Below are 21,043 nucleotides of genomic sequence, written 5' to 3'. Positions count from 1 at the left end.
AAAGTGACGTGTTTTACGGTGCTTCATTGGACTCACTCAGATTACTTTTTCAAGTGAGAATTCTGTTTAGTAAAGACAGAGGCATCACCTTCTTACTCTTTGCTGGCTACAGGCTGTATTGAGCTAGGCAGCAATGTTTGTTTCAAGAAGGCAGTAATTGCTTAAGTGGCATCTCAAGATACTAGACATACAAAGAAGCTTAATGTACAAAATGTACTTTCTAAATGTGTTTCTTTTCTTCAGTTAAAGGCATTAGGATTTCCTGAAGGACTTGTGATACAAGCGTATTTTGCTTGTGAGAAGAATGAAAACTTGGCTGCCAACTTTCTTCTACAACAGAACTTTGATGAAGATTGAGAGACTTTTTTTTATTTCACACCTCACACCAGTGCGTTACACTAACTTTGTTCACTGGATTGTCTGGGATACTTGGGCTTATATTCATAATGCTTGGTGTATGGTATATGGGGATGGGGGGAGAAGACAATATAGGAAACAAAGCAAAGAAAGCAGCAAGTATGTCTGCTTTAAATTAGCAGATGCAGAAAATCACACAGTGTAAAATAATATACAACCAAAAATCAGCTTCTGCAGATAATTAGTTCCTTCTATAAACTGTAGGTTAACTTTTTCTAGGTTTTCACTCTTACTGTACTAGCTCCAGAAATGTAGTGTAATGCCCTGCTTCATGTTCCTTTCTACTTAGTATTGGTATTGGAAGTAGCATGTGCTACCTAGATTCTACAATCTGTATTTCATGGCAACACTGGATAGCAGCTTTGTGAAATCTAAACAATCTGAGCAATGTAAACATAAATGCCAGAATATGGGTAGTTATTTTGCTTTTTCAGATGTGGTAAAGTAGTGCAAGAAGCACAGTATTTTGTTAATGCTGGATTAAAACAATGTTGGCTTTTTTTTTTTCCCAAATGAAAACCCATTTCAGTTAAAAGTCTCTTGATCATTGAGAAACACTACCCCCTCCTTTGCCCCCCTCAAATGATCTGAGAAGCTGTATACATACAGGTAAAATTATGATCCTGTTTACATCTTTTCTTTTTGGGAAAAATGATAGATACCTAATTAGTGTTCACTTCAATGTTATGTTGCAGTAAAAGTTTTAAAAGCAATAGATTGCATGTTTGGTTTTGTTATATGCGTTTTTGTAAATTGAATATTCTTTTTCTGCCAGCAAACAAAATGCAAGCTTCATTTTTGTCCACTGCAATGAGACTTCATGAAACCAAATTTCACCTTCCTACCTTTACAGTACAGCTGTAAACATCTGAAGATATTGGCGTTCTGTTGCTCTTGAGTAGATTGTAATGATCGAGATATTTCTGTTCAGTGAGAACTTTTTTGGATTTATTCACTTTATGAGGAAGAGAAGTTCATAACTTGAGATATCAAGCAAACAATCAAGTTATTCCAACCCAAAAGAATCTGCACTCCTACCTTTCTATTGAAAATAAGCTCTGGTTATAGAGTTTTGAATCTTACTTCTTGGTACCTACTTGTCATTTATTTTGTTTAGTCATCACAGAATGTAACAATCTTCCTTTTAATGTACATTGACTTTTAGAGACGATTTTTGCCCATCATTGCAATGCTAGCAATGAAAACAAATTCTGATTTAATCTAAAGCTATTATACGCAATGTTTCCTGAACACAGCTTGGGGATGTTTTGAGTTTTTACTGTTGTACTCGAATTACCTGGATTACAAATTTATCTCTACAGTAACCAAGAAAATATTAGTGGTACAGCACTGAGCTGTTGTACCACTAATGATATTAATGATTTAGTGGTACAACTGAAAAATTATTTTCTGCTTAGGTTGTGTATCAGTGGATTAACTACTTACCTACTACTTAAGCTCAAAGTACAAGTCAAGTGTCTTGAGAAAAGAGTGAGAAAGACTGAAATGTTTGTATTTGTATTTTGTTTCTTCATTGGTTGGCCATAGTCTGTTAAATAATTATCTGCACAAAATAGTGAAATGTATTAAAGCCTTTTACTTTTTCTTTCTATCCTTAGACATCTGTGATGTTTTTCCAGACAGCGTGTATCTTAATTATTCAGATTTTATTCTTTCAAAATACGTGTGTAATGTCTAAGTGATCACTAGCACAAGCCAAATCTATCAGTAGAAGGTGTGATACCACTAAATAGAAAATAAGTCTTTCATAATGCTTTCATTTTAGAGAAGTTAACGTTAATACCCAAGTCAGCCAGTAGACTTCAGCTAAATAGGATTCTCAGTATGTTTATGGACTGGAAGAGGTGGATTTTGATTTAACACTCTGCAGGCAAAAAGGGGCTATTTGTTACCTGTAAAAGAACCAGCTGCCAGGTACTTGAAAAATGCCAAATTGATACAAGGACTTCTTGAATGTACTTCACTACATAGCTAATACCTAACTAAGACAAAAGCTTTTAGTATGTGGGAGTCTTCTGTACTGATCAAACCGCTATTGGGAATAACCATTCCTTCTCTAGGAGGATGGAGAGTAAAGCAAGAATGTCTGTAGGTGTTTCAGTCTACTCCCTCCAATTTTGATTCCGAAATGTTTACTTATATAAATGTTTTTGAATTAAAGACTGTTGAGTTTGGTCTTTCTAAAAAAGCTAGTAGCTTTGGACATTTGTAACTTTCTATGTTGAGTGACTGAGGTGTTTATAGCTGCTGTGGTTGAAGCCTTACCTAGTAATTCCGTTCCCATTTTTCAGCAGTGGAACAGTGTTTATATGACTTCTGATGAACAACAGGTGTCTGATCTTACATGCTAGCAAAAATTGTTGTCTGTTCAATAGTGGGATACTTTCCAGGAAGAATCATGTATCTCTTTGTAGTTGCTGCCAAAAGGGAAGAATATATGGAACTCATACGGTGTTGAGAAGGTAAGTGTGACCTGAACAAGCTGCCTAAGTTGCCTAGGTATGCCGTGCCTCGTTTTCTACCAAGTACTACCAGAAATTGTCTGCACAGAGTGCTTTTCAGCTTGTTTGATGCAGATCTCTTAGGGATTTGGGGAGCAGTCTCCTCAGGGCTTTGTGAACAGTAGCTAAGAAAATCAAGTATTTCTTCCTAAGTTTTGGTAGTGGAGTCCTTACCTTTGTTGTAAAACTTCTAAGTATCTGCTTAGTGAAAAACTATTCATGATGCACTTTTAATTGGGATTAAAAAAATTACTCTGAAGTCATATTAATTCTATAGTTGTCTATTCTTATGTTCTCTATACAGCTGCATTTTAATGCTATGGTGCGTTAACCTTGTCCAGAATCCTTTTATGAATCTAGGTAAAACCCAAGAGATTGGATTGATGATATGCTTTATTCTTACCACACTAAGAGAACTTTTTAGGAACGTGAGTTAATCACTCATGAATTCAAACTGTGGCTCTGATTTTGAAGTGTCGGATTGAGCTTTACTTCAAGAATACACATGAATGAATGAAACTGGGAGACACAAAGCCAAGTCCTCAAATAATGTAAGCAGATCTGTCACCTGTGGTTTCATTGGCTGTTTCAATTGGTTTTACAGAGATTTGGAGGCAGGCATGTTAATGTTTAAATTTTTTTGCTGAATTCTTTCAAGGCCAGCTCTGCCTGTGCAGAAAGCTAACCTAGAGTTTCTGCACTTGGAAATACTATATAATTCAATGGAGACAATAAGGTGGGAGTGAAGAGAGAACATCTTTGTCAGTAACCTTCTCAGTTCTTCTTCCTTGCCTGGTTTGGGATGCCAACAAAGTGTTCAACACAGTCTTTTGAAAAACATTATTTTGAAACTTCAGCTTATGGTTATGAAGCCACAAATTATAAAATTTTGTGACTTCACCAAACTATCCAGAAAAATAGGCTTATTCCACCTGTGATGAAATGATGTATGGGAATAATTTAATTATTAAATTACCACAAAATACATGACTGATCAGCATTGCTGATGGTTGGAGTTCACGGCTGCAGGCTGTAGCTGATGCTGCTGGCTTTGAATTGTCAAGTGCCAGTGCTGTATTGATATATTTCCTTATAAAATGTACGACCTGCGAGGGAAAAAGACATGAACCTTTTTGGTTCTCGCTAGCACTCAACTTCTTTCCTCCTTGCTGATAGTGAGAAATACTTATTGGCTAGGCATGAAAAATAAATATTAATAACACACAGTTTAACTTCAATTCTAATCAAAGCACATTTTGTGAAGACACTAGCATCTGTGGCATTTCCTGTCCAGACTGCAATGAAATTAATAAAGACACATGCATATTCTTCAGTAATAGTAGTAGTCTGGAAAAATAGTGGTAGACTCTGAAGATACTTATCCCCACTTCATCCCTTTGCTTTGGCATTTTCCTCAGTGAACTCTTACAAAACAGTATCTGCTATATGCTTTCATTTTGCTGAAAGTCTAGTGCTAAAAATAGTACTTAAGTGAAGGTTTCGTGTTGTGTATACCTATGCAGCTGTGCCTAGAGACCTAGAATGCAAAGTTCCTTTTGCTTTCAAAATAGGTACCTTTCTATTTTGATATGGCTCAACACATTAATGTAAATACTGTGTGCTGCACAAGGCAAGGAGCAACATCCTTGAAATTCTTGTTGCCTGAGATAGGGATTTTAGGTGTGATAGACTAGGAGTAACCATATATTCCAGCAGGCAGCTCCGTTTGCCATCCCAGGGGAAGGATTCATTGCTATCCTTGTAATGTGAAGCATTTGACTCTAAATGGGCAGGAACCAAAGATAAAAAAAGGGGCAATGTTTCCCAAGTGCCTGTGTGGCTGTATCTGTAGAATTGGTCAAAATCTTGTAAATTCAGGTACATATTTTTAATTATATATTTGAATTAAGCATGCCTCTTCCCTCCCCCACCCCCTTGTCTTTGCTCTAAATCTCCAATTTATTTTTTTTTTTCTTTTCACTATTGGAGAAAGTATGCAAGCTGCAAAGAGAGTGCTATCAGCTCCTCTTAGAGAATGGAAGACCAAGATTTCAGAGGCAGGAGTTGAGGTATTGAATAAGGAAATGGTCAGTCTTGTGGGTGGGATATGAAACAAAACAATGAGTGCTGAGTGCCTGGGATAGAGATTTCCTCTGTAGGGAGGTTAGGTTGAAGTGAGGAGTCTGCCCCTGGAAGACGCAGTAGTGTTTGTGAAAGGGCACACCTGAAAGAGTTACACAGTATGTTCAATGTTGAGAGGAATGGAGTGGTGTGGCAGGACCAAATGGAGAGTCAGCTAATGAACAGACTTTTGGTGGGACTCTGCATGTATAAATAAACAAGAGTTAGACTGATTAGAGTAGTGGGGGACAGGATTAACATTTATATTCAAGGAGACTTCAAAGACAAAGAAATGATGGGTTCCTTTTCAGCCAATAGCTCTTTGTCTAGCACTTTGCTTCTAAAACCAGCTCTAACTGACATGTGATAAAGAGGTTACAAAACGAAGAGGGCAATAGAAAGAAACAAACCAGTTTGTACCTTGGCATAGATCTCAGACAACATGTCTTGGGTAGTCTAACCACACTGAGGTGCTGCTGCTTAAAGGTGGAGAAAAAACGTAATTTGATTTTTATTTCTAGCTACACGTGACATTAAGACCTGCTCTGCTCTTCGAGTCTCTTCAGGACCCTTTGTTGTTTGAAGTGAGAGAAATGAGTGATCCACCTAAAGTGTGCATTTCATAGTAATATTGCTGTTTGCTTTATATGTATCTCCGTGTAAAATACCAAATTCCCTTTTGGCAAAGGGCAGGATTATGCAGCACCCCAATGGAGCAATGCTGCAAAGTGCATTTGGACAACTATTTCTGATGGGATTATGCCTCTTGAGTGTGAATGTAATTTGTGACCAATGAATACGTGTCTTAAACTGTAAATTGTGACCTATGGGAAGCTGCCACAAAAACTGGGAATACTCAAATCTCAGAAGAGCAGCAGGGTTAAGATGGAAGCTATCAGAATATATGAAATACAGCTATAAATCAACAGAGCCGTATTTTTTTTCAGCTGCAGTAAGAAATTAAATTGTTGCTAAATGAGTATATAGCTATATTGTTTTTCACATTTCTCAGAATTTGAAGTAACTGGCTCACTGGTACACAAATATTGAGGAGGTAAAATACAGAAAAGATCATTTTCTCACCTGGTTAAAGTGTGCATGCAGTGCCTAGGTCGCTGTTCAAAATCAGTGGCAAACTGACATTCCTAAAACACTGGACCTCAGATTGCTGTGAACAGGAGTGATAATTTTGCTCACATGCAGGATAGCAGAATGGAGAGCTGTTACTGCTGAATACAACGGTTTGGCATGACTGTCAGTGGGAGAGGCATGTAAATAGCATTTAATGGTGGCTTTGTCAGCTGCTGCTAGCAATGAAGGTAGCCTTGTGTTCTGAACTCAGTTCAGAATTAGTTTTGCTTCAGAGTTGTTGGAAAGGACCTATTGCTTTTTAAGCTTATTAGAGTCAACTTTGTCACTTGTGAATTGTATATCCTGCACTGCTTAAAGGGGAGGCTAGGTGAAAGCCAAGAATGCAAGTGAGGAGAACTCAGAAGGTCACTCACGAAGTGATAAGAGCTTAGCCTTTTTTTGGGAAGAGTCACATTACTTAACCATACTGATGCAAAGTGAGGCTGAAGTTGAAGTCATGCATTTGATGCACCGTATCTGGTGTTCATGCTGTCAGGTGACAGAGATAAAGTGGTATTTTTGATGAGAGAGAAATACCCTGTTGGAAGCTAGTGTGGCAAGAAAAATAGGTTTGACGAATGGGGCTTCTTCTAGTGCACAGGCAGATTTCTGCCATGTTCTGTGTATTTAGGTTTTGAAATTGAAGACACTGATGCTGCAGTTTCTTTTCATTGTTGCACTGCTGGAGTTTGTGGTGTCTTTAGAATGCTGTGTTATGCCTTAATAAGTCTTAACATGCCCTAATAACACCTTTTGAATGCCTTATATCTAAGTGATTAAGCCTGTGCTTACACAAATAGGTATCTTAGTGGTAAGATGTTACTTGCATGATTGTGGTTTATAGGTGGCGAAACTGCAAGCTTGTCATCATATTACTCATTCCAGCTGAAAAAAGTCTCTCTACTTGGCTGTCACATCATCTTCATAGCCTGCATGGAACAATTAGTGTATTTTACAAGTGTCTGGAAGATTGTTTTTGTCCCTCTTCTTATGTAGCTTCTCCTTGGGAGTTTTGCTTTATGGCGAGAAGAAAACAAGTAATTTAGAACGCTGAGACAAATGAAACTAAGTTTTCTATATACTTACCTTCTACTAGATTCTGCTAATCTCGTCTTGTGTGTTTGTAGACACTTCAGTGCCCTGAAAAGGGCTGCAATTTTTTCCTGTAGTAGAAACAGTAGCAGGGTCATCATTATGCAGTGGCCTTAATCAGGGTTGCTTAGTTTTAATCCTGCCCTCCCTTCACCTCTGACCCCAGCCACGGTGTTGCTTGTCTTCATGCTAACACTCAGATTTTGTAATTGTGGATTGAACTACACTTGGTAGATGAAAATGAAGAATGAACAGTTCAGCTGTCAAATTAAATTAGCAGCTAAAGAAGTGTAGATGAAGGTCACACAAAGCTGACCAGGCTTCTTGTATGGCTGGCATAAAGGGTGACTGTGAGAAGAGGGGAGAAAGGGACAAAGTGATTCATTTTGAGTTTGGGGCAAGAGAAAGTAAAATGTTTGCCAGGTTACTATAGCAGTCTATGAAGCTCTGCTGGGACTGTAGAGCTTAAGTCCTAGGTTAGAGACTCTTAACAACATGCAAATGAGGTGGCTAGAGAGGGTAGATTCCTGAAGAAACCTCTCTGTTTATGTGAGGGGTTTTATAGACATATGAAAGTGTATGCAGCTTGTAGTATCAGGGTTGGACTTAAATTGTTATTTCTGCTCAAAGTGGCATCACTTTTGTCATGCAAACTGAGTGTAACCTCATGATGCCAGAATGTGTGCTACCTCTTAATGGAGTCTGTTATCCCAAAACTGGATTTGTAAATCTGAGAACAAATAAAACTTTGGAGAGCTTGAGTGTAGAGGTGGGAAACACAGTCATTTGGGTTTGTCTGAGAGAACAGACTGGAGTTTGATCCTGTGCTTGACCAGAGTACAGGCTGTTTGGCAGATCTGAGCAGCTTAAATAGTGTAAAGGACTAACAATTTTTTTCAAATTTCAAATTCATTTCACTGAGCAGAGGTACTAGATATCTAGATGTTCTTGGATGCGGTCTCTTTTTTTCCACCTATGTGCTTGGAGCCACGAAGAAGAAAAATTATGAGGGTTGAGTTTTTTTCTTTGGCTTCCAATGTTCAGTGTCCAGGCAGAGCTGCTGTGATGCAAGAAGTCTGGAAGTCTTGGCTATATCCATCATGCCCATGTCAACAAATTTGAAAGCTTGTATATAGCAAGTTAATGTTTCTGGTCTGTGCATAAACAATTATCTGACCTATTCTGAATATGCTGATTTTACCGTAATGCAGAGACTGCTTGTTCATTGTAGGCATGGAAAGGTGGCTGTTCTTGACCGCTGTGAGAAGTTAGAGCACTTAAAATCTGTAGGCTTGAAGTTTGGACAGGACCAGTGGAAAGGAAGAGAGCACAGGGAATCAGGCTTTGGTTAAAAGAGGCAGAGTTTTTGAGCCACTTGGACTAAAACCAAACAAAAGTAAATGAGACTATATTGTGCTGCTATAATAACTTTCATTTACAAGTATGTAAAACTTGAGGTCTCCGTTGATGGCATTTTTATTAATTTCATTTTTTCCTCACTTTTTTCTCCCTGCTTATTTATTATTTTGAGATGTTCCATTTCTGTTAGGCAGCAGTTTGTGGGCCTTCTTGCAGATACTGTGCAGATCACAGGGTGTGAATCACCAAGCTATGGCACATTCAACTCTGGAAATGAGTCCTGACAATCTGAAGCATCGCCAGTCCTCTGCTGTCAGCAAATATCTGTGAAGTCATCTTGTTCTTGTTGCTCTTCTGCTTGAAGGGTAATACCCTATAACAGCTACAAGCTTCTTCTTTAGATGAAGTGGAAAGGCTGTGTAGTTTTGACCACCATCTGTGAAGCATGAAGGGATGGAATTTGAATCAGTTTTTCATATGGGCAACCTTAACTTTATGGTCAGGTTGGCAGATGGTTGTGCTGTTCACACAGGATCATTTTAAGTTTCAGGATCATTTGTGTCTAAGCTTATTTGAATAGTGGAGGACGTTGTTCTTAATATAATGAAGTAAGATTCGAGTCAAATGTTGGAACAGGTTGCCCATAGTGGTTGTGCTGTCTCCATCTTTGGAGGTTTTCAAGTCCAGACTGGTTGAAGCTCTGAGCATTCTGGTATGATCCTATGGCTGACCCTGTTTTGAGCAGGAGGTTGGGCTAAGGATCTCCCGAGGTCCCTGATTGATCCAGTGTCTCAAATTTAAGTACTTTTGTCATGCAACCTTACCATTCTGTTGGAGACATAACTTCCGTGAAGGCTTATCTTCAATTTCCATATCCTGTCCTTTCTTTTGTGTTTGGTTTTTTTGTTTTTTGTTTTTTTGAAGTGTAGTGGTTGACTAAAGAGCATTTGAATACTCAATTCTGCCACCTTCATCCCGTGTCTCTTCATATTTCTACAGGTCTCTAAGCAGACCTGTAGAAATTAACAAAGCAAGCTTGGCTGACACTGTTAGTTCTTTAAAAATTCATCAGTGATGTCAACACAAGTTAGATTAGGCTTAAATTTATTCCTTTCTTAAGTTCTGATGTGTGAGGAAAACACGTTGCAGAATCAGGTAGAGGGAGCTGACAATTCTTATCCGATGATGTGTGATATTACCATAAATTGACGAAAGGATTTTTGAATGGCATATAATATAAATGCCCTATGCATCTCTGTACTATTTTCTGTAAAATTGTCTTGCCTCCTTTACCTGGTATGGAAGCAACTTCCCAGTTGTTTATTTTCAAAAACACTGCTTCCACAATGGGCTTACTTTCCCATCTCTCCTCCTCCAACTAAAAGTGTCTGTTAGTGTTTGTGAAAAATCTTACTTCCAAGAGGCAAAAGCCCTCCCCAAAAGCTTAATTGTGTGGGGTTTTTTTTTAACAGGTTATCCAGATGAATAAGAACATGAATTTTCTAAAAGTGTAGACTGAAGTAATTTTAGAAGATGTTACTAGAAAGCCCTTACTATTTTCAGATCAGCCGTACAGCTCAACAGTCTTGTTCACTCTGTCTGGGTTGGGAAGAAATGAGTAGAATAAATTATAAATATCATACAAATTTCAGTGACCTAGACTCCCAGGCTTGCCTCAAGGAGAAAACCAGTTGAGTCCCTTGGGTGAGTTGTCAGAAGGTGGGAGAAATTGCATAGCGGAGTCCCTGTAGGCTGTAACAGGGAGTGCTTAAAAATGATGTGCCCAGATTGTTCTGCTGGAAGAAACAGGGTAATCTTTCACAGTGTGCCAGTTTGTTGGGTTTTCAGACCATTCTGGTGAGCGTGGAACAAAACAGATGCACAAGCCAGTGCTTGCTGTTCCTGTTTTCTGCTCTGGGTTGGTGTCTAGCTAGGTGTCATTTCCTTTGATACTATCTTGACTGTGGGATTGCCATGATGGATTGCCAAGATGGGTTCATTTACTTTGTTGGGGTATCTTTTAAGTTCAGCTAGTAACATTGATGATTAAGCACAGTAGCATTTCTAAACAGAACTAATTTTCTTTGTCAACAAGTTACTTCTTTGGGCGGAAGTTGGGAAGAGATGGAAATCTGTCCTACTTCTTGTAACAGCTGGTACTGAAAATTCAGAAACAAAACCAGTCTTTCACCATTTGCCATTGTGCAGTGACTACTTCTGTCACGTCTTCTCCTCAGGTTTTTATGCTTTAGAACTTGCACTGTCCAGCTGTCTATAATAAAAAATGAGTCTCTCGTTATCCTGAACCAGTCTGTCAATCCACGAGGTGTAAAACAGTGGAAGTGTTTATCAAGACTTTTAGGAGCCAGAAGGTCAAAGCTCCCTCTCATCCCTGAAAGTAACGCATTTGCTTTTTGGGAGATGCTTGCTAAAATGTCTCCTGATCCTTTAAGGTTGAACTGCTTTGGTCTCCATGCCACTAAAGCACTTTGTCCAATGAAAAATGACAATATAAAAGGGAATGTCCATGTGGAAGCTTCTCGGAGGGTTTGTCACCTGATAATCTCCAAACGATTAAGAGCAGATTGGGGGTGGGAGAAGGAATTCCTGTTCTGGAACGACAGGGAAGGAGACAGCACCAAGATGAGGTGCTGTGACTGTCTGTCTACTATTTCACTTCAAAGGACCCCCTCGTTACCAGTCCTGAAGTTACCATGCACCTTTCTAGCTGTGAGAAAATGGAGGGATAGAAGAAAGCATTTGCTTCTCAAGCCTGTCTCTCTTGCTAATGCACACAGTCAAATTCTTGAGTTCATTCCTGAGTGCTAAAAATGTCTTGACAAACCAATGAATGGAACTTTCCGCAGTGGATGTGGAAAGAAATATTCAGGCTAAGAGAGTACTCTGCGGTGTTCCTGAACGAAGGTCTGCATTTTGAGTGCCTGCCTGCCCAGCCTCTGCCCGAATTTGAGCCTGAGCAGACTGAGAAGGAGGCAGTAACTGAAAGAAACAAGCCACGCACTGGATGGGTACTCGGTGCAAACAAAAGAGCCATCTGCTGACCAGACAGTATCATATTGTGCAGGGTTTTCTGACACAGGAAACAAATAGTGATACGGCTGTTGTTTGTGTGAGAACAGTGTACTTGGTGCTGTGAAGGACTCAAGATACACTCTGACAGTAGAGGAATAAATCTTTCACACCATTAGGTTACTCCTTGATGCCCATCTGAGAGCCTGAAAATAGTCTTGTCTGCTTTTTAGACTTTTATACGCTATAAAGCAGTGGCTTGTTTGCATGGTGCCTGTTTTCTGTACATCTCTTTGATTGTATTAGCAAATTAAAAAGCTTGTAACTGCTTTCCTTTTTTCCATCCCTTCTGGACCCAATGTTGGAGATCGCCTTTGAAACAATCATTCTGACAATAAATGGAGACTCTGTGGTGACTTGAAGGTGTAACTGATGTAATGAGGGAAGAAGAGAGTTTTTCTCAACCTCCCTGTCCAAAATAACCCTGGTGCCCCCCAAATCACCTCTCTGTTGCATTTTGGTCTTGCCTTATGAAAAAGATGGTGGTGCCTAAATAAAAATGGAAGTGTGATTTACATCAATTGGCCCAAGGCTATATTGCACTACAGTGTATAGTAAAGGATCCTGTTATGTTAGATCTCCTCTTGTCCCTGCAAGTCTCCTGTAATCATTGTGGAAATCTTGCTCACATGAGGAACAAGCTGATCCGTAGGTGATCTTGCTTTATGGCAGTTGTCAACGTGAGAGGGGATTACTTGTGTGATACCAAGGTAGGTGGGGCTCTGTATGAGGCACTTGACTTACACCTCAGCTTGAATGTAAGTTTGAGTTTTATGGTTCATACGAAGTGGAGGGTTTTCAGTGCACAAATGACAGCTCAGCCTTCGTGGGGACTTCGGTGAAAGTTCTGTTTCTTCAGAAAGACACCAGTTCTCTGGAAAACTTTTTTGGAATTGGACCCCTCATACCACATTTTTGGCAGCTGGGTCATTTGTCATCACCTCAGCACCCGTGACTTTCATCATTCATGGCAAGAAAAAATTTAGAAAATGTAATTAGAAATTAGCCTTATGGGAATTTTTAGTAACTAGAGCAAAGGACAAGATCAATTGTAAACAAGAAGTCAACTGACGCATAGCCCAATCCATACCCCTATAACTATGTTAAGCCTGCCTCATCTCTGCTCTTGTCTGAAGCAGCTGGCAGTGCTGAAGTCAAGTACTAGGCTGCTTTAGATCTGATGTAGGCTGATAGTTACCCTTCTCGGAAGACACTGCAGCCTGTTTTGAGACTCAGCTTGTCATGTGAACGTGAATGTGTGTTACTTTGAAAAGTCGAGCTGTCTTTGGTGGTCTGATGAGTGCACATGCTGCAGTAAAATAGTGAACTGGGGAAGTAGGTTTTACTTGTCCAAATAACAAAAAACAAAACAACCCCCACCACGTAGTCCTTTGAGTGCCAGAAACAATAAAGCGTGGTTACGTGTGGGTTTGTGGCTCTTAATATACACTGAGCCCTCTTAGAACTCTTCCCTATGTTGAGGTGTTTATAAAACTTTTCTTTCTCTTGTGAATTTTTTGGTTTCTAACTGCAGATGGATGAGTTTGCACGACAGTCTGCTTTTCTGTAGCATGATGAATTTGTCTTTGGCTGCTTAGCCTCCTAGGGATGCAAACTTCTGTCCCACTCAAATTTTTTTAATAGGTTTGGGGGAGGATTGGAGATGGCTAAATGGGTAGATATGACCACAACATACTTGAATATATCAATCTTATTAATAAAACTTCTTAGGAAACAAGGTTCTCTTCAGAAACTTAGCAAAAACCCCAAACCCTAGAACTGAACCCTAAATCCTCAGTGGCATATGAACTTGTCATCAGCAGTTCCCTCTTATGCCATTTTGAACGCTTTCCTCCTCGTTGAATGCCAAAATTTTTGGATGATAGCCATTGAGCTGTTCTTTTATTTGCTGATGGATATCTCAGATAGCTACTCCAGTTTTCCAGACTGCCCTTCCAAGTAGGGCTTCTTTAAGAGGCCTTTATTATTTTTCAAGTGTCTTGATAAAGATGCAGTGACCTCCAAGCTAAAGCATGGAATTGTCTGTGTTGCGTAATTACATTTCAGATATTTTTTTTAACTTTTCCAGGTCTCCCATTAACCCCTCTGCAGGTTTTGTCAGCACCCCATAAAAGCAGTATGTTATAAATGTAGATTCTAGTCGTCTTCACAATGGCATGCTGGCTGCTGCTTGAGTTTCAGATGACACTGATTTTTTTCCAGACCCTTTGCAGAACAGGAGGAACTGAAGCAAAGACTGTGAGGTTCCCTCTTGGAAATTCCACTTCTCTTGGAGGCCTCTTTCCAAAGCCAGAGCGCTGTGAGGAAGGCTAAGCATAAATAAGAATCAGACACTGTTTAGAGTGCAGAGGGCTGACAGAGCTCTTTTTTTTTTTTTTTTTTTTTTTTTTTTCTTGCAATATTGCAACAAAGGTTATTGCAAGGGCCAGGGCATCTGCTGATGTAAAATATCATAGTTTTACTGGTCAGGGGATTCATATCCCTTCATCCCAGCTGGGAATGTGTCACTGAGAGATAGTTTAGTGATTTACACCATCAACATGGAGGAAGACAAAAAAGCAATGCTAAAAAAAGCAATCTGCTTAGGTCGAGATACGGGGGATTAAAGGCCTACTTTAAAACAAAACAGAAGAAGCCTACACTTTGTGGTTAATTTGGAAATGGGATTCTAGTCACCGTTCATACAAGTAGTGTGATTGTATGGGCAGGTGGTCTTGTTAAATATGAGGCTTTTTGTTTGTAATTACTGGCTTTACAGATTAAATAATATTAAGAAAGTGCAAATTAGTGCCCTGCTCTTGCAAATGCTCAGGTATTCATATAAATAGGTCCTTAGACTTCAAAGGGGGTTACTCACATAAGCAAAATGAAATGCAGAACTGTTGTGTTTTCATTCTCTTTTTTCTAGGTTGGTGTCTCCTAGTGTAACTTCTGGTGCTTCATTCTGAAAACCAGACTAAGGTCCTCTAGAAATTCCTACCGTAATCTCATTACCCGCTAATAAACATCTCTCGTTTTTCTTTTTTTTTTTTTTCCTCTCCACGTAGTAGATTACTTTGCTGTGCATTGCTTCCTGGGTATTAATGAAAGGCTGACATTAACTGCTGGCTGGTGATGCTCTTGCCAGAACATGCAGTCTGGTCAGTCATTAGTCAAAGACATGACAGATGTATTACTCATCTCATTCTGGGATAGCCAACTTCTATATGTATAGGGGACATTCCCGGTCCCAGGCAGGTGTCTGAAGAAGGCCAGGCTAACACAGCCAAATTTGCAAGGGGCAGCGTGTCTCACCGCTGCTGAATTTGATAGGGATCTGCCTTCTCTCTGCCTCTGCTGTTTTTCTTGCAATGATGTTCCAGTCCAGCGGCATGGGGCTGGGGCAGGGGAGTGGAAGGAGGAGAGGTCAGTAAAATTGTCCCGTGGGCTGACAGCTACCCAAACCTGTTTAACACTCTCAGTTGTTTGTACAGCATATTTACTGGTGTGTTTTATATTCAGAAGACTCAAGTGACTTGGTTTACAGATGCGGCTCCGAGAGTAGGTACATGTGACCCAACCAAGGGGCATTATAGCTTGGCTAATTCAGCCTAATTAGTCCTGAATGCCAAATGCACTAGATTCCACCAAAGTTGTGAGGCGGGTGTTGCTTCCATTACTTCCCACTGAAGTTTCGTATGTAACTTTGTATGCTCTGTTGGGGGTGTAGCGTTTTGCTTTTTAAGCGGATGAGAAATCCTGTTCTTGCCCCCTCCGTCTGCAGTGAACCCCTCTTCATGTCTGATTGTGACATTTCCCAGGCCTATCCGCAGTTTTGCATCCATGCCTCTTGCTTCACAAAGGTAAACACAAACAAGTCCTTCATCTAACTTCCATTAAAGTCGATGAGAGTCTTTCCACTCACTTCAGTGGCAGTCGGAGTGAGTCTTTCATCTTTCCTTCCTAGAAACTGGTTGGTCCGGGTCCCTTTTTGTTCTTCTTGTTCTGGCCTTTGTCCCCATCGTGTCTGAGCGTTTCAGTCAGCAGTAGATTACTCTGTCTTGTTCTGGTACTCTTATTCTCTGTTGCGTGATGAGGCTGGGGAATAATAGTGTCTCCATGATTCTGCATGTCCCCATCTTTAACTGAGGATAAGTGGCAAAGATGAAAGGCCAGATTTTCAAGATGCGAATGACGGTCTAGTGTGATTTTTTCAAAGGTATTTAGAAGCTTCAGAAGCCACCACTTTGTTCCTGTTTCTTTAAGCCCATAACTATCCTGAAAAGACCCAGTATTAAATAGCTTGAAAAAGGTCATGGGGAAAGTCTGTTGCAGAGCAGCTGAAGAGGCGTCAGTTCCACATCTGCTTCTGAATGCTCCCACCTCTGAAATACGGAGACCTCTCAGCCTTGGGCTTCACCACGCGCTGGCTCTACACGCAAAATGTCAGCAGTAAGGAGAGGAACCCTGTATGGAAAAGCCACTCTTCTGCAGTACGTGATGGTGGCTGTGGCCATGTTTAAGCGTTTGAGGGCTTCTCTCCCTTTCCTTAGTTATCAGTTTTCATTGCAGGGAGCTGGTTGCATGATTTAAGAGAAACCTAAACAGACTAATATTTGCAAGGCTCAAACCTCACAGAGTGACCACTATGTGAGTATGAGTAAGCTTTCAGAAGTAAAGAGCAGCCCAGCGACTTGTTCCTTTCATATAGGAATGATATAGGAGGCACATGGATGTGACAGATGAGAGATCTGCAAAACACTCATTCTACGTCCTACTGCCTGTTGACATAAAACAGCTCAACCCTCCAGCTCTCAGCTTACCGAGTAGATTTTACCTGATTTATGGCTGCTCTGAGGTGCTCAGATATGCACGCTATAGCAATTAGTTATGCTAGCAATTAGTTGTACCTCCAAAAATTGAGTCCCTCATTAAAGCCTGGCCCAAGATGTGAAGACCTAGCATTTCACCTGGAATCTTTGAAGTCTCTGAATGTTGAAAGTCTAATAGTAATTATATATAAACACATAAACACTTCCCGAGTGTGTCACAACCACATGAAGGACAGACTAAGGCATGTTGGTAAGAATGCAAGAAGCAGCAGAACAAAAGTTCGAAGTACTGACTGCACATCTTCATAATAAACATCGCTATTTTAATAGAAAATGTGTCCCTTTGACCAAATTTTCTTCTCAGTTACACTGGTACACACTCAGGACACCTCATAGCATAACTGAGTCACTACGAGGGAAGGACCAGTGTTTTCTGAGGTGAGCATGTGACCAATCAGCTAATGATAGCCATCGTATGAAAGTGTTGCTGAATGATTGCTTGAAAGGTTCATGGAAGTATATCCTTGCAACCTTGGCTGACAGATAGGAGGAGATAATTAAAATAATCTCTGAAGTATGGCAATAATCAGGCTTTGCTCCAGAAACTGCTGTGTTAGGGAAGAGATTGAAGGTTTAAAAAATAGGAACTGCCATCATTGGTTAAGGAAAGTTCGTAGCCCATAAGCTCAAGAATATTTTGAGCCAACAGAGAGTATAGATGGTAGGAACCCTGCTATTCGAAAGACTTTTTCCAGCTGACAGTAGGCAACTAAGTCTTCCTGAGCATTAATAAAGCCATCTGCAAAAGGTGCCCTTTGTCAAACAATATGGATGTGGCACTGTACAGAAAGAGAAAAGTAAAATTTTGAGCCTTCCTATAGGAAATCCTTGGAAGCTACCAATCAGACATCCGCAAGGACTGCTAGCTGGCTAATTTACTGTTTTAATAGTCCTCCAAGATGGGGACAATACTGTTATTATACACAGCTGAGACCAAAATGACACTAACAACCTGTGGGAAGCAGCAGTGGTGTGATTTCCTTTCCACGTGCTTCTTGTTTGTTGGATTTGATGGATGGGGGGGGGGGAGCGCATGTAGAGGGAAGGGAAGGGAGAATAGGGCCTTAATGCTAGATAACCAAGTCTTTTCAGAAGGAAAGTCAGATCAGAAAAGAGTTTTGATCCAGAAAGCTTCTTCCCCACCCCACCCCAAGAGCTCAGAAGCTGAGGGAACAAAGCATGCATGTGAATACTGTCTTAATTGCTCTCTCCTGTGGCTTGTGCACAGAGGAGGGCAGGATTCACACATACTTCAGGTGCTGAAGTTGGGTGCTCAGTGCAGGAGCAGAGCACCAGTCTGCTCCCTGGAGCTGGGAGTTAGGATTAACCCCTTGCATGAACCTCCCTAGCGAGGCAGGTCTGGCCGTCCTCACCTTCTCAGAGCTGTTGTCATATGTGAAATGAAACATCTCCATGCACTGCTGGACTCGCAGCCCTCGGCTGTAGCCTGTACCAGGTAATGAGCAAGACTCCTTTAGAGCATCATTGGAGTTTGAAGCTAACCTGAGCGTACTGGTGAACACATAGCATTTGAGGAGCTGTTGGGTTTAGAAGGTAAGGTATTGGTTCAGTGCTGGGGAAATAAATATCAATGCTTACCTTCACCACTGATTTCCTGTGCATTTTGGGGTAACTCCTTCGCCTTTTTAGCACAGACTGATGTCGTGTTTCCGAGCCTGGAGTGAATGCTTTTTAAGTGGAAAGCTGTGTTATTTTAATTTTGTTGTGTGGGTGAGGTATAGTCCTCAAAAGAATGAACAGTCCTGTGCTTATTGCCCAATGGCCATTAAGGTCTCAAAATTATTACAAAACCATGTAGTGCTGAATAGAAAATGAAATATGTGAGTTGTTTGGGTTGCAGAGCTGAGCCGGTGAAACATTTCCAAGCGGCCAGAGATTTCTTTCCAATAGCCTGTGCAGTGTAGGGGGCAGACTGAATGGCATAATGAATTACTCTGACCACAGAAATCTAAGCATCTGTGACCTGTTTTCGGATGGAGGTTTTTGGGAGGATTGCACTTCCTATGAAAGTCTGAAAGCTTTTTTCCAAAAAAGAGACATCCTAGATACATTAGTTTGCAATCCATAGTTGGGGAGTTACAGTTTGAAACATATGAAGGGAAAGGGGACGGCATTTTGCATGACATAGAGTGAAGTCTGAACTAAGAATGTAGTGGGCCATACTTTCAGGAAGGAGCAGTGCATTCAGAAAATTGTTTGGATGGACTTTACCAGGAGGTATCAGGCACAATTCTAGAAAATCTGAGGCCTTACGTATTTAATTTCCTGGAAATCATGCATTACTTTTGAAAATGTAAGTCCTTAGAGCTTCTGGGCTGTTCTGAATCCCCAGGCCCACCCAACTGTCCTGTCACTCAGGCTCGGTTGCAGAGATCTTCAGAGCTGGAAACCAAGGAAACTGATCAGCATTACAATAAAATACCTCCTGCTCTCCTGCAAAGAGTTCTAGGCTGAACAAAGGTATTACCCTTTTTAGGAGATTAAATTATGCCAAGCTCAGAAGATGAAGTCCCAAGGACTTGATTTCTGAGACTTAGCCACATGATCGTTGCTGGCAATCCATGTAATTTATTGCAGAGGTCAACATAGCCTGCTTGCTGTGTCCATGCCAACCTGACCTGCTGTAGGGAAGTAATTTCTTCTTCATATCTATAAACAGTCTGGATTTTTTTTTTTTTTTATTTCTCGAAGTGTAATGAGGGCGTGCTTCTCCTCAGCACCAAGTTCTGGCTGGTGTTAATGTCCTGTGTGCTTCCCCTACCTGAACTCAAGCATTAAAACCTTGTTAAAAAATTGGGAGTTGTATGGGGAAAAAAGGAAATTTGTGGTATTTTTCAGAATTCCAGGGTAAAATAGGCCAATATTGATAGCTGGCAATATGCAGACTTAGAGGCCGTATCTTAAGAATTGCCTAGTTTCAACTGCTAGCCACTTTAGCAGCTATCCTTGTTGGCAAGCATGAGATGTTCTCTAGCATCTGGTGAGTACTCCATGTGCCAGTATCTTGTCTGAGCTGTGTCGAAGTCACAGTGGCTCCCATTCTCCCTCTGCACCTTTTTTTGGTAGGTCTCCTGTTACTCACAAGCATTCTTTGCTTATCTTTGTCTTTCGAGCTCCTTGGGGTGGGGACGGGCTATAAGGAGACACAGAACAGCATCCCACCCTGTTGGTATGACTTACGCTCTGTGCCCAGAGATGGTACCTAGTTTTTAGCTCTACAAAAATATGTTTTTATTGCCTTGTGACCATTAACCAGTTGTTTCAGATCATTCTGTAAGGATGACCCATCCTCCTTAGGTTTTACTATCCTATAGCGTCTGAGTCATCCACTGAGTTTGCCTGCAAAGATTTGGCATCGTTGTCTAGAGAGCGGGTAGTCAAACAAAACAATATTGCAGCAAGGATTGCATCTGGGGGTGTTGGTAAAACAGACCCACACATTTCTCATGATCTCATTAGCAACCACAGAACTTGGAAGACCTGTCACTGGAGAGAGTGTTTATTCATATCAAGTCTATCCTCTTAAACTTCCATAATGCAAGATCTTGCAACAGACTGTAAGGTAAAACACCTTGGAAAATTCAAGTATATCAAGTCAACACAGTAATCTCATTGAAATAAAATGTTTATTCCATAAGGCATGCTGGCTGGTATTAATTACATCAGTTAGATTCTGTCAGTATGTCCCAGAAGCAATTGTCATTTTGCTCCGTGAAGGAGGTGTTAGTCTGAAGCTAGCATACCAGAAAATGAGGTGGCACTTTATGTGCCAGCTGTTTGCAAGTTCTTCCAGAACTAGAAAATGTTTGTAATTCCTTGCAAGCACAAACACCAGGCACTCCTTTCTGCTGCAGATGTCCTTGGATCAACTACAGTTAAGTGGGGTAGAAGGGTGTCCCGTTGTTAATCCCCTTCCACAGCAGTCTGGCTGGAGGTCACTCATGCCAGCACTGTATCGGCTCACTCAGAGCTCTTACGGCTCTAGTGCCATGCTTCAGTGAGAAGGGAGTTGGGTGTGTGTGTGTGTGTGTGTGTGGGTGTGCATGTTGCATGTATGGAATGTGTAGGATTATCTGTGAAAGGCTCTGGTTGTGAAGCACTCCCCTGTGTGTCCTGAGGACGGCTGAAGGGGTTGACTGGGTAACTGCAGTCTGCAGGCTCTCACGGTAGGCTGTATCTGCATGTGTGTATGCAAGGTCACAAGAGGTGTTAAACCCTGCTTAATGCTGTCAATGTTGCCACATTTAAAATTCACAGAGCAAACAGACTTCAGGCTCTTCCGCTGCATGCATTGGATAGCTTCTGTGCTGCTTTGTTTGCCAGTTTCCTCCAACTGTAATTTTCTCTTGCCAGCTCCACTGTGGGGGGAAAAAACGTCGAAATGCAATTCATAGCTAA

At 40.7% G+C, this 21,043-nt stretch overlaps 1 protein-coding gene across 3 annotated transcripts in view; it reads left to right on the top strand.

Moving 5' to 3' along the window:
* The window catches only part of RAD23B (RAD23 nucleotide excision repair protein B), a 48,196-nt gene extending 45,598 nt beyond the window's left edge, over positions 1 to 2,598 (top strand). For all 3 annotated transcript variants that reach the window (XM_076363052.1, XM_076363053.1, XM_076363051.1), the window contains one exon: positions 244 to 2,598. In XM_076363052.1, the coding sequence (XP_076219167.1) occupies positions 244 to 357 (114 nt within the window). In that variant the 3' untranslated portion in view covers positions 358 to 2,598. The remainder of the gene's footprint in view (positions 1 to 243) is intronic.
* The last annotated feature ends 18,445 nt before the right edge of the window (positions 2,599 to 21,043 follow it).

This window comes from Aptenodytes patagonicus, chromosome Z (genome assembly GCF_965638725.1).
Source record: "Aptenodytes patagonicus chromosome Z, bAptPat1.pri.cur, whole genome shotgun sequence".
Taxonomy (NCBI): domain Eukaryota; kingdom Metazoa; phylum Chordata; class Aves; order Sphenisciformes; family Spheniscidae; genus Aptenodytes; species Aptenodytes patagonicus.
Note: the sequence above shows the minus strand (reverse complement) of the source record. Positions and strands in the feature narration are given on the sequence as shown.